Source organism: Penaeus monodon, unplaced genomic scaffold (assembly GCF_015228065.2).
Source record: "Penaeus monodon isolate SGIC_2016 unplaced genomic scaffold, NSTDA_Pmon_1 PmonScaffold_4106, whole genome shotgun sequence".
Classification (NCBI taxonomy): Eukaryota; Metazoa; Arthropoda; class Malacostraca; order Decapoda; family Penaeidae; genus Penaeus; species Penaeus monodon.
The window spans coordinates 5,001-19,652 of record NW_023658897.1 but is presented as its reverse complement, the minus strand read 5'-3'; the positions used below and the strand labels follow the sequence as shown (position 1 = coordinate 19,652).

The window sequence follows — 14,652 nt, the reverse complement described above, 5'->3', positions numbered from 1 at the left end:
TCAGCCTCACTTGTAAAATGTATTAATATTCTAAAACTAAAACATGTTATATAAGAATTAAAAATGTAATGACTACCAAACTTGGACTTCAGACCATAAAACTCGACCCCTTGCCCATTTTGTATTAGGATTTATCCTACTGGAAGATAAATATCTTCTGGGTTACTTTAAAGATAAAGAGGTATATTACAAAAGGATATATTCCATAAGACAATGACAAAAATTGTAGATTTGATCATGTATGAAACATTTTTTAAACTCCCACAAACACAACCCTGTCTATGCTATGTTGTTGTTTTTTGTGTGTAATCAAAACTGCAGATGTCAAAGTTAGCGGTGTAATATCCACAATTTTATTTTGCTTGGAAAAAAAAAATGAGTATTGCACAAAGGAGCATCAAGCAAGGCTTATCAGTTACCGAGTATAACAGAATATCATGTCTTAATGTAAATTTTGAAGTTTAGTTTTTAAAGTTCTCAAAAACCATAAAATTTGCTTCTGTACATTAAGGTTAGCCCATTATGAGGATTATAATATGGATGATGCAAACTCTGGGGATTGAGAAGGTGACCCTGATTAAACAAAGTTTCTATCTATGGAAACAATTTAGAAAAAATTGGAATCGGATCGAGAATTTTTAGCCAAAAAATGACTGCTCAAAGTGTAAAAGCTTTATCTTAAAAAAGGACAATAACTGAAAACTTTTTCCAGATAAGTAAAACAATGTATTATATGAATCTAAAAGACACAAGGCACTGCAACAAACTAGCGCTAAACCTTTTTGATAATTTTGAAACTTTCAAAGAGAAACTAAACACTCCAAATCGACAGACAATGGATATTAGAAAGAGGAATTTAATCATAGGAGCTACAGAAGGAGAGGAAATGAATACTTATCTTTACCCATAACAACAACCATCTTGTATAATGAAAAATTTAATCACCTGCAAGAAAGAACAGGAAGGAATAAGAAGGAAGAGAGAGAGACACACAACACACACACAAAGCACACAACACACGAGAAAAGACAGAAAAGAAAACAGAACACACACACACACCAGAAAAAAGAAGAGAGCAACACACACAGGGAAAGAGACACACACACAACACACACAGGGAAAGAGAAGAGAGAGAGAAGACACACACACACACACCACACAGAAAAGAAGAAGAAGAACACACACACACACACACACAGGGAAAGAGAGAGAGAGAGAGAAAGAGAGACACACACACACACACACACAGGAAAGAAGAGACAACACAGAGACACACACACACACACAGGGAAAAAAGAGAGAGAGAGACACACACACACACACACAGGAAAAAGAGAGAGAGAGAGAAGAGAGAGCGAGAAAGAGAGAGAGAGAAGAGAGAGAGAGAGAGAGAGAGAGAATTGCCCCAGACATCAGCTGGAGTTTTCAGCCAAGTACCCACCTCCCACTCAGTGATTGTCCCACAATTAAAGTCAAATAAAGTTTAATTAATGGACCAAAGCTGCTTAATGATATGCTAAGAGAAACTGGGTTCTGATTAAATTCTACACTGGAAGTATAAAAGTGCATTAACAAAATAACAAGAACTAAAGCATATTGTCCCTCACATTCCATTTCTAGCTGCAGAAAAAAGATAGACAGTACAAGGATGGGCCTAGCAGGAGCCACTAGTGTGGCTTTTGCTTTAACTTACATGACCAAATGTAATTGCTTTCCTTGCATCTTTTCCTATCCAACACCTCTTGCTCTCTTCAATAGAATCATTTTTCTTAATTAGTATTTAAACTGGCCATTGGTTTCACAATCAAAGAATTTAACACTTACCAAATTCAGAAGTACTACTCCTATGTCCATACATGTGAACCTGGACTCAACTGATCTGCAATATCAAAAGTATTTTGAAATCTCAAAATCTTTTATTATAAAGTATTCATCCAATGATGTAATCATGCTTGTATTCCACCTTTACATATACAATAACAAGATTTTATTCTGCCATATTTTCTACCTTAATAAAGCGTAAAAAATAAATTTACACTTCGAGTTCATTATAATATTACTGTTTTGAGGAAGAGGGATTACACAAGTAAACAAAAGACTTTGCATTTCTATTTTTAGTATGGTTACTCAATATATACACAGTGGACCTCCAAGCACATGACATTTAACCCAGTGCCAAAAGGGAAAATGTAATATTCACTATAATTTTGTTAACCCAATGCCGACAGGGAAAATTAATAAAAAATGGGGAAAGTGCCGTGCTCATTTTTTATACTTTTATGAAATGTCTCTGCACATAGATGGCTCTGCTAGTGCTTAGCTACAAAGGAGTCAATTAGTAGATCTTGTGCCCTTACCTGATTTCACCTTTCCTTGTATTGGCGGGAAAAACTAATTGTTTACTAGTGCTATGAATATCGATGTTATTATTTTTATTGTAAACATTAGAATTAATATAATGTTATAAACATTAGTAACAGCAAAATAAGATAACGTAAAATATTTTCGTAAATCAACAAAAAGGATGAACGGGCGAGACAGTCGGTACTCGTAACTGGCTCATTGGTGATTTAGTATATACAAGTGTAGCCATCAATGTGTTAAAACAATTAAACAAGTAAACACACAGTGGGCATGGCATGTACGTACATGCCATGCCCGTTGGCAAAGGGTTAAATGGATTTACATATTCCACAAGTGTTATTAGTATTGAGGTGGTTATTATTTGGCATTTTAAGCATCTTGTTAAGAATAAAACAAAAATACAAAAAAAAATATTTTAATCAAGTGCAAGCCATTAAAAAGGCTGAGTCATTCTTTAATCTAAATACTTTAATATCAATTCTTAGGAATTTATCAAATCATTTAAATAAATCTTATATAGGTCTACAACTTTTACAGCATGGAAACAGGTTACCAAAAGACCTTTATGTATATAGTTTAGCACAGTTTTTAACTTTTAAATACAAACCTGAAAGTCTGAGAAGCATGTCAGGACATCTAGGAGTCTTGGGCTGTAGTTGAACAACTATTTCATGCTCCAAACACTACCTGAAGGAAATTTGTCCCTTAGGATCAGATTTTTTCATGCATGAAACCTTCAAATACTATATCAAATATCAATTCAAGACAAAGCTTATGAATCACAAAAATATTCAGCTTTCATTAAAAACTATACTTACCGAAATTATAATACTAGTTTATAAAATCATTCACCTTGCCTCTGCACACAATCCTAATTCCAAGAGTGAGAAATCAAGTAGATGACCCCAAGCTAGAAAGTACATTAATTTCATTAGGGCATATACTAATATACTAGTGCATATGCAAGTTTCATATAAAAATGAATCGGCCACAGATTATGAACTGCTCCCTTAAATGAAGTCGAAATAATTTGCTCTAGTTTGTCATACAGCTACAGCTATACTAAATAAGGACTCAACCAGCAGAGGGAAAAAATGCAAAAAGTGTTTCTCACTCCATCTGGTATAAATTAAATAGTTACCATCTTATTTGAGGGCACATTTTGGATGATCAATCATTACTTCTAATCCAAGTAATTTCCATCTATCACCAAAATCTATTATATGATAATCAAAGTGGTAAGCAAGTGTACATTCCACATTAAAATCTAGTTTCTTTCTGCATGGTAAAACAAAGTTTAATAGCAGAAGGTTTTGCAGAACTACACATTCTGAAACTAAACTTGTATATCTATGGTAGAAAATTATACTAAATTGAAGTTTCTTAAAAGAGAAATAGGTGTGATTATCATTACTACATTTACATACTTTAATGGCGCAATTCATACAAATAAGAGATACAGCTACTTAATATTCCTACAAGTTCCTAAGTTCCTGTTCTTTTTCCTTGCATAACATTTACATCTGATATTTGATCTTTATATTTCATATTTCTTACCTTTTGTTTTTTATTCTTCCATTTCTCCTCTTAATTCCCCCTACTGCATCCTTTCCCAAGCAGCTGAAATACACTCTGCATTAGGGCATTACACACCTTAGAGTTTGTCTAGAATACAAATTTAAGAACTTGGCTATGCCTTTTTAACACAGTTGTATCAACTTCTGATTAATATTCCCCGATCTACGGATGACCAAAATTTCATATTTTACTTCCCTATTCTTGACTATTTTAAATGTAATAATATTTACCATTAAAAATTGTGAAGGCCATCTAGCTCTTATTCAGTCCCAGGTGCAACTTCAAGCTTGTGGAAATGACCTAGCCTGCTCCTCCAGCCCTGCCAATGTACCACTTTCACAGTTGAGCTTGACAGCTCTTCTGAAAATCTAAGCCCAAAATCAATAGTTCATATTAGCTTCAGTTATACATCTACACTTGAAATGTATGTAAAACAAATTTTGATAAATAATTTCCTTTGTGATACATATTTCTGAAGGTTTCCTAACTTATGTACTTACCTGCAAATAGAAAAACTTCCGACTTCTTCAAATTGTTTTTCTGCTCAGAGTCCCTTTGTAGTCTAGAAGTCATGATAATCCTTTCCACATCTAAAACTGCAGTTGAACAGTCAATGAATACCAAAGGCAATTGCATAATTCATGTTACAAGCCAAGGAGTAACTAGCATTTGCTTAACTTTAAGGTCAATTTTCATTTTCCAACAGTTTTCTAAATAAACCAAGAAAATTTTCCATTTCTAAAAACCTACATAAAAAAAATAAATAAAATAGAAATGATAACCAACCTATTTTTAAAATGTGTGTTTAAATAAGCTATTAAAAAAAAAGTTCAAAACATGTCTCTTACCTGTAAAAATAGAAAACTTATTCATAGCCATCTTTGGTCTCTCCACTGCCATGGATTGCCGACAAGACTTCCTACCACCATCTCTTGAAAGATCTACAAAATGAAATGCAAGGCACAAATGGTTTAAATCAACTTTATTTCCATGGAACTATTAATATAAATCTTTGTATGCCACCGGTACAAACTGCTAAATCTATCAAACCAATGTTTTCCTATTAAAAGAAACCCACCTGCTGCATTTTTTTTTTCCTCTTCCTCTTCCTCCGCCTTCCTGGCAGCAAAGGGTCTTCGTCACCACTAGGAAAATCCAGTCCGTTATCGATGTTCCAGCCTTATACATGGAATTGAAAATTATTTTTCAGTAATTAATCAATTTGCATTTACTCTATTAAGAAATCTAATTAACTATCCATCATTAAAATGTACAGATTCTCAATAAATACTGGTACAATTTTTCAGGACTTCACAATTTACAAACCGGACCTTCCATTTGCCAAGATTTAGTAACCATTTCAACTCCTGTTGTTTATCCACCCAGTGTTGGAAAAAAAAAAAAGTCGCAAACAATGAATGTAACAAAAGATTCTAGGATGAAGATATTCCATTTCATCAATATGGATCTATAAAAAAATAATAATAAAAAAATAAAAACCGAAAGATTCAAAAATTAAGTTTTAATCCTAACTTATGATTCATTATAATTAATGAAAACAAGATCACCCTCTAATTAGATATTAGAGTTAAGGTTGTCTTATCAACAAACTGAACCATGCAATATTCCATTGTTACTCTTACACATGCAATTACTGCTACTCATGCATGAATCTACATACATAAATAATCCAATACTACATACTATGCATACAAAATACAAAATTTCAAAAGAGCAAGAATTTCCAAATCATTACTGCCTTTTCCTTTTTTTTTTTTTTTTTTTACAGCAGCCGACAGACCTGCAAATCCTCAAAGATGTAAAAGCATATTCCTGGAGAAAATAAAGATAGCAATCTTTATAAGTAACAAAATATTTTTCCTGCATCACACTGGGGTCACTGTTAGAGAACAGCCAAAAATTACCCAGAGCAAATGGGTCAATCCCCAAACACTTGGTTTTAGGCTTTTCCATTTTTACCTTGCATTTTCAACCACAATAAGGGTGATTTATCAAACAAGGTTCACTACTATTTCATAAAATAAGTATACAACCTTTGTTTAGAAGACTTTTGTAGCAATTCAGGATAATTCAAAAAAATTTACGGTCACCAGCGAAATAACACTCCTCATTCAGAAAAAAAAACAATGTATGCTTACATTGTAAAGCACATTAAAGATTTTCCCCACAATACATAATCTAATCAGGAAATAAAAATGGATAATACAACCAAGTGAATGAGAAAATTCAAGAGTTAATGGGACCCAAAGAAGGGAGGGGGAGAACTATGCCCCATGAGAGGATTGTACAATAAACAGGTAAAATCTGTTATATTTCACACCGAAAAAAGTGCCAAAAGGCAAAATAAATAAAAAATAAAAATTAACAGTACAACTCGTTTACCAAGTTGGAAGATGAATTTTAAATATTTTATGTTTTCTTTTTTCCTATGGGGGGATAAAATTTTTAATGGTACCCATTATAGCACAGCCATAAAAACAAATCTAATTCCCAATCACACTGATTTGAATCTTTCAAAAACTCATTTTACAGATGAAGTTTCTCAAAACCTGATTATAAAAAAAATACTGCAACATTCAGGACTATTTTTTGTAAAAACCTCTACCACCTCCAAAACCCTTTCCTTGCCACAGGATTGGGGGACCTGTGGGAAAATCACATTTTGAGAAGCTATAAATGCAATTTATTCACCTTGTGCAAGGAACCTTTACAGATGCTCACCAGCACAGCAACAACAGTGGTCTCCACACCTCTCAGTGCCTAAGCATAAAAGGTCAACTAATCTACACATATTCCAGTAAGACTGAACTTAGACTGGTTATATGATAAACCTCTTGACCAACAGAGAAATCACCCATTCCTGATACAAGGCCTGGCTCTGTACTGCTTCAGCCAGACAAGGCCTCCAAAATAAGCAGAAGTTTCATTTTCACACAGCTATACGAGACATTGTAAACTTTTGCTCATATTGCATAGAATAAATTTATAGACCTTCTATCCATGCCATTTCCTGCACAAGTTGAAAATATGAAAGTTATGCAAAACTCTGTCACAGGAACTCAAAACAAGTATTCCATAGTCCTACCAAATAAACACACGTTACAGGGTACCTTTCACGTCATAGTCATGGTAATAAGTAATTATGTTAATCCTTTTAGAATACCGAGGTACATATTAAGTATGATATTCAAAATCACATCTTTGTTACACATTTTATTACCAATGCTCCTATACTGTTATCGACAAATTCTACTTCTAATAGGGCAGGAACAAGGGTGAAACTTGAGGGACTGAGGCTGGTAAAACTAGCCTATTCAGCATAAAACTCATATCAAGCAAGAAGCCCGTTTCTCTCACTCCCTCAGTAATAGCCTTAAGGTTCTGTCAGTGTAAAAAGTAAACTATATAAGAAATACTGGAGCATTTACAACATGGAATACTTTAGTATGCATATACACAATACCTGCACTCACACTGCGATGATCCACTTACACGTAAAGAGAAAATTGTACTACGATACACAAAATTTGCCCAGGCAAAAACCAATGTCACAAATAAACAACAGGTTATGATTAACACCATATGGAGACCAAGTCCATGGTAATTGGGTAGGGAGTCCAGGGACAGGTTAGGAACAGTTTGGGTTCAAATGGAGGAGGATGCAACGCAATGTTGGTCTCCGGTCACTTCATAAACAATTACCAAGAACAGCACTTGCTTCCTAAAACAGGAACTTGCAATGGAAAATAGACTTCTGCTTATTACACAATGAACAAAACTAGAAAAAATAAATTACATATGCATATTAAACCAACAATAATTGGAAATGCTTACCTGCACATACTACACCATAAGTGGGAAAAAAATTAGAATGTAGGATGACACTGCAAAGAAATTAATTAAAATACAGCATGAAAGCTCTGGTTTGTCATTGTCATGTTCATTTTGGATTCATGGGGTCAACTTTTTAATTTCACATAACATGAAAATATCAGTCATGCACTAAATTGTGGTATAGTTTGCTCCCCCACTTGTAGAACAGTAAAATTTTTGTAATTAACAAAATGACAGGAAATACGACACTTATGATACTACCTTCAGAAGTTGCTAAAAAGAAAGTTGTGCTACACTTATTACTTGGGTAGAAAAAGTAAAAGTAATGGCACTATAAAGAAATATTACTCAATAATACATGAAACATTAGAAATGGAGAATAGATCTGGACAAATGCAGCGCAGAGACAAAGTCCACCGTGATCAGGTGGGGGTCCAAGGGCAAATGCCCCAAAAGGGAAATATGGCAGTTGTATTGGGGAGGGGGGGGGGGTTGGAAGATTTTTGGTTCACATGGCGATGTTTTTAAATTTCCCAGGTACAGCTGTAGTAACAGACTTGATCCCTGAGGGTACGGTCACTTTGTAAACATTACCAACATCTTCATTTACACTATTTCTGATGGAAAATAACAAGAGACTGGCATATCACAGCACTGATAATTGAAAAATGAAATAACGGCAAGATTGCTGTGCGATACAAAAAAAAAAAAAAAAAAAATCACCTAACGGAACAAACTGTGGGCCCAATGCTGAAATCGGTGCACATTTTAAACCAAAATTCATTTCATATTTCATAATGAATTTCTTTATACACCAGCCACTAATGCCTCAAACACCAAGCAATACAAAAACATTAGACCCCTACGCTTGCAGTTTCTTCACCATGAATACCGTATAGCACAAACTTCATCATTTTAACTCCGGAAAGTTCAGTAATCAAAATAAGAGACCATCAACCTGCATTTTCTTCGGCATGCAAGGCCATTTAAAAATACCAGGAGACCACAGGTTCTGCGCTGCCTCGGACGGCCTATGTCACCAATTTCAACGATCCACCAGAATAGAAGTTTTCCTGTAAAGGCTTAAATGTGGATTAGCCCGTCGCGGCCACTTATTTCGACTCGCCTTTGCCTTAAAAAACACGCGGACACAAAGAGCCTCATACACGGTCTTACACTCCTCTTACCCACGTCTGTGATAACTCAGGGATTCAAAGAGTAGATAAAAGCCCATGTTCCACCCAAAATACTTACAGGCACGGATTTCGAACGCAGAAAGAGACTTGCGCAGAAATATTACCAGAAAGCAAAAAGAACTCGCCCCACGGACCAGCTGAATCTCTGCGTTTCGCGAGGCGGCGCCGGAGCCTCGCTCGGGGCCTCGACTCGAGGCTCCCTAAGGCAACGACTCATAACTTTACTCTTTTTTTCGGGTCACAAAAGGAATTTATCCATCTCCATAAGCTTCAGATTTTCGAACAAAATCTTTTGTATCAAGGCTGGACGCCTCGGACATTTTATTCGGACACTGAATTGCCTTCAAAGTTGCAATTTGTAACATTTCTAGTGCACAACTCGAACCAATTCTCACGGTTATAGTGAACAATTTTTTTTCAACATTTATGTTATATACACATACAATACAGACCACTAAAACTCATCGGATTAATACCAATTTCATTTTCGCATATTAATCCTTTCTCGAAATAAAACAATGTGCTTCTAAATTGATGTTACTTAAGGAAACACTAATCTCCCTTGCGAAATTCATAATTACACACTATGCCATGCAAACAGGTTCATTCCAGCTTTTTCTTGGTGGGCAAGGTTGGCGAGCGAAATGAGCTTAATCAGTGTGGCCTCTGAGGAGAGTCAAGTCAGACAATGAGGGGGCAAACAGTCTTGGGGGGAGGGGTAATTGCCCATAGCCACCCCCTTAATGACCTCTCTGCATGCATTACATGCAGCAGCACTACGAGGTCGGACAATAACAGTAAACAGCACACAAAAAAAATCAAATATTCATAACTTACTTATAAACCATGTAAGAAACGTGCAAACAGAAGAGTAAATAATAAATAAGCGTTAATCTGAAATATAATAACGTATTAGCTGCACTACCTCTACCTTTTTACCACACAATAAGTCGTACCCGACGAGGCATTTGGGTAGCGGTCCGCGCCGCGAGCCAGCCCCGTGAGACTAAACGTCGCCTGCCTCTGCCCTCAAAAGTCACCTCTTACCCGCGATTTTTTCTTTTCCTTTTTGCATTTAGTTATAAACTGCCTCGTTCATGCGTAATTCTGGTGAATACGATAATTATGCATTCGGAACTACTTACGGGTTCTTCGTCTGCGCGATCAATACTTCTTCCTTCTTTTATGGAGTTTTAGACTATATATCAGTCTATACTCCCTGGGTAGTATATATGGACAATAGATTTACGACAAGACAGAGGGGGAGAGAGGGAGAAAGAGAAAGAGAAAGGATGTCGACAGGGAGGGAGAAAAGGAGAGAGAGGGAGGAAGGGAGAGAAGAGAAAAAAAAGAGTGCGAGAGGGATTATTATATATATATATATATATATATATATATATATATATATATATATATATATATATATATATATATATATATATATATATATATATATATATATATATATATATATATATATATATATATATATATATATATATATATATATATATATATTTATATTTGTGGTGTGTGTGTGTGTGTGTGTGTGTGTGTGTGTGTGTGTGTGTGTGTGTGTGTGTGTGTGGTGTGTGTGTGTGTGTGTGTGTGTGTGTATGTGTGTGGTGTGTGTGTATGTGTGTGGTGTGTGTGTGTGTGTGTGTGTGTGTGTGTGTGTGTGTGTATGTATATATATATATATATATATATATATATATATATATATATATATATATATATGTATATATATACATACATATATTATATACACACATACACAAATATATACACATTTATATATATACATAAATATATGTATACAATAGAAACATATGTATACATATATATACACAAATATATATACATACATAAAGAAATACACAATATATATACACAGATACACAATGTACATATACAATATATTTATAAATAAATCTACAAATATATAATATATATATATATATATATATATATATATATATATATATATATATATATATATATACATGCAGATATGTACACTTATCAACATACATATATACATATACATGCATACACATATATTTATATATATATGGACATACTTATATACACATATATGTCTACATAATTGCATACACATATATGTGTACATGCATATATACATATATAAATGTACATACATGTATACACTTCTAAATGTACATGTATATATATTCACATATATGTAAATGAATACACACACACACACACACACACACACAAAAGAAATGGAAGAAGGATAGCAGGACCTGAAGACTTCAGTGGAATTCACCCTAAGGCTGTCTCTGTACTATATACGGGTATGGCTGTGTGTGTATCACATAATTTGCTTACCTGCAAATAGCAACTGTTTATTTTCGATTCAGAGTGATTACACTGCAGTGTGAAATTATGATCCTCATAGGGAGGCAGGGAAAGCACTCCCTGTCCAGCTCCATAGTCATTCTCTTACAAACCGATCGGTAACTCCCCTTCGGCAGAAATGAACTTTGGAGTGAAAGGCTAACCAGAATACATGGTAAGGCGATATGAGCCGGCACCTGCCACTGGGATGACCTGCCGTATATGGTTAACACGCCATGCGACCATATATATATAGAGAGAGGTATGTGTAAGCGACATGTGAGTTGGGAGCACCACTTCGCCAGATGTAAGCGAGTGGCCACCGCAAGCCACCAGAATATGAGTGACACAAGAGATTAAGAGCACCGCGTCACCAGGTGTGAGCGAGACGAGAGATGGACTTGGGTGGGTCAGTGAAAAGGGGTTTAGCTTGCTGGTTTATTCTTGAAGACAGATATGAGACCCCCCAAGAGACCCCCGTGTCCCCGGGTGGAGGACGAGGTGGTGGAGCTGGACCCTGTGTGGCTTGGGCCGTCTGCTGTGTCTCTCTCTGTGTGTGTCTGCCTTACGGACGTGTCCTTTTATGCGGCGGTTCCCTTCGAGGACGGATGTTTGTTCCTGTGCGAAAAGAGAAAGCCGGGCTGCATCTGCGTCCTGCCCAAGGAGAAGGGCTGCGTGCTTGGACGGAGGTGTGAAGTGTACATCCGGCCTTGCTACGTATTGTTGACATCGCTCGACCACGCACAAGGCTCGTCCTCGAGCCGACTGTAACGCTTGAAACGATGCAGTAGAGGGTCTGTTTGGTATCTACAGATGGTTCCTGGTGATCCGAGAGTCGCTAGGCCGTCGCGTGCCAGGTAGCAGGTGTGGCAGAGGTTTCGCACTGAGGTGCAACATTCAGTAGCGAGGAGGGTCATCGTCTTCAGAAGCTGAAATATAAGTGTACCAGGCCAGTAAAGGGGCTAAGGAGGATGATGATAATGCATTTGTCAATCACCTTACTAAATTGCGAGAAAATGAGAGCATAATAAGGAAAGTTTGTCACAAGAAGGGTGTGTCAAGTAGCGAGTTCAATAAGGTACCATCATATTGAAGAGAGAAAAGTTAATTGAATAAGACTTCCATATCTTTGGGGTAAATAGGCAAGTATATATGCTTCGAACACATAGGCAGCTGGGCCTGAACTTAATTCTAACAGTGCGCGTCTCGGCGCTTCAGTCGTATGAGCGTAAGTGTGCGGCGGGCGCAGGGTTCCTTCGTTTACGGCCATGAGCCGGGCTTAACTTGCGGTGAAAATCAACAGTGCGCGTCTCGGCACTTCAATCGTATGAGCATAATTCTCGGTGCGGCGGCGCAGGGTTTCTTCGTTTACGGCCATGAGCCGGGCTTAAAATTAACTTGCGGTGATTGTAACCGAGTAAGCCTATATAAAGCATGGTGTCTCCAATGTGTTGCCATTATTTGCAACTGGAGACATTACCATCAGTACATATTCACCAAACCTTAAACTAAAGAAGCATAAACTCCAGCATTACTGAGGGCAAGATATCGAACTTCGAGAGGACGTCGTAAAAGAGATTTGGGTTCAGTTATTAGTCAGGGATGGCACATAGTAAAATACGCAATCTTAGAGTGAATTCCGAGTAGAGTGGGCAGGTAGGTAGTTAAGAGGATAGTCAGGTGATCGAAATCTACGTGTGAACGAGCGACAGATTAGCACGGCAAGTATGAAGAAACAGTGATATAAAGAACGATATAGTGTATGCACATAATATAACAATACGCAAGAAGTAATGAAGTGATTACTGATAGGAATAACATATAAGAGAAAAAAATAGATAATTTCATTAATTCGATACAAATAAACATGAATAATATGATGAGCAGCCAAACATAACAATAATTAATTAAACTTGAAGGTACTCATTTGTTCTGAGAGAATTGATATATGCTAAATTGTGCGATCTGAGGATAAAAATTATAATAGACAGAAAAATACTAACACAATCCATCAATTACGGGATGGTTAGAGCTGGGGAATGAGGTGTGAAGTTAGGGTGCGTGTCACTTAGGTTTGATCTCAGTGTGTGATTGTGTTAAAAAAACACTAGTTGACAGGGAGATGTTATGCAGTATAGAGTTTGTAGTGTGCGTTCGTAGAGTGGCGTGTACTTGATTTTGAAAGAAGGCAACTTGTATGCAAGGTGTGGGTGGGTATAGGGAGGGCAATAGTTACTCTGGCACTAATAGGTACACTTACTTTTAATAGTAACGAGGAAGATTGTTGGTGCTGGATAGAACTGCGACATCCTGGCTGTGTTGACGAGGGTTCGCGAAGAATTAGCGAGGCAGGTGAGCTGGATTGGCGAGTGTGGCGGCATAGAGTGCGAAGATACATCTTCAGCGACTTCGTCAGGAGGGTAGCACAGGCATGAGTGGTCAGCACGAAGTAGTAGGACAGACATGGTGCGGGTAGGCGTGATCGAAGAGGACTTGGTAGCGATGGCTGGGCGTTAAAAGAGGCGGGGAGGCACTTCGCGTGGATCTGCGTCGGCGTTGTGAGGTTCTTGAACACCGCTGCCATCAGATGTAAGCGACACGTGAGTTGGGAGCACCACAACGCCAGATATAAGCGAGTGGCCACCGCAAGCCACCAGAATATGAGTGACACGAGAGATTAAGAGCACCGCGTCACCAGGTGTGAGCGAGACGAGAGATGGACTTGGGTGGGTCAGTGAAAAGGGGTTTAGCTTGCTGGTTTATTCTTGAAGACAGATATGAGACCCCCCAAGAGACCCCCGTGTCCCCGGGTGGAGGACGAGGTGGTGGAGCTGGACCCTGTGTGGCTTGGGCCGTCTGCTGTGTCTCTCTCTGTGTGTGTCTGCCTTACGGACGTGTCCTTTTATGCGGCGGTTCCCTTCGAGGACGGATGTTTGTTCCTGTGCGAAAAGAGAAAGCCGGGCTGCATCTGCGTCCTGCCCAAGGAGAAGGGCTGCGTGCTTGGACGGAGGTGTGAAGTGTACATCCGGCCTTGCTACGTATTGTTGACAGTATGTATGTAAATGTGTGTGTGTGTGTGTGTGTGTGTGTGTGTGTGTGTGTGTGTGTGTGTGTGTGTGTGTGTGTGTGTGTGTGTGTGTGTGTTGTGTGTGTATATATATCTGTATATATATATATATATATATATATATATATATATATATATTATATATATATATATATATATATATATATATATATATATATATCTGTGTGTATATATATATTTCCTCCCTTACCTCCTTGCTCCCCTTGC

The 14,652-nt window shown here is 37.1% G+C and overlaps 1 protein-coding gene across 1 annotated transcript in view; it reads right to left on the bottom strand.

Moving 5' to 3' along the window:
- Nucleotides 1-3,934: 3,934 nt before the first annotated feature.
- Nucleotides 3,935-14,652, bottom strand: part of LOC119570835 — a 14,965-nt gene continuing 4,247 nt past the window's right edge. The window contains exons 5-10 of the mRNA XM_037918421.1: nucleotides 14,636-14,652; nucleotides 5,021-5,121; nucleotides 4,791-4,883; nucleotides 4,443-4,538; nucleotides 4,173-4,310; nucleotides 3,935-3,984 (exon numbers count right to left, since the gene is read on the bottom strand). The exon at nucleotides 14,636-14,652 is cut by the window's right edge and continues 111 nt beyond it. Coding sequence (XP_037774349.1) covers nucleotides 5,106-5,121; nucleotides 14,636-14,652 — 33 coding nt within the window. The 3' untranslated portion in view covers nucleotides 3,935-3,984; nucleotides 4,173-4,310; nucleotides 4,443-4,538; nucleotides 4,791-4,883; nucleotides 5,021-5,105. The remainder of the gene's footprint in view (nucleotides 3,985-4,172; nucleotides 4,311-4,442; nucleotides 4,539-4,790; nucleotides 4,884-5,020; nucleotides 5,122-14,635) is intronic.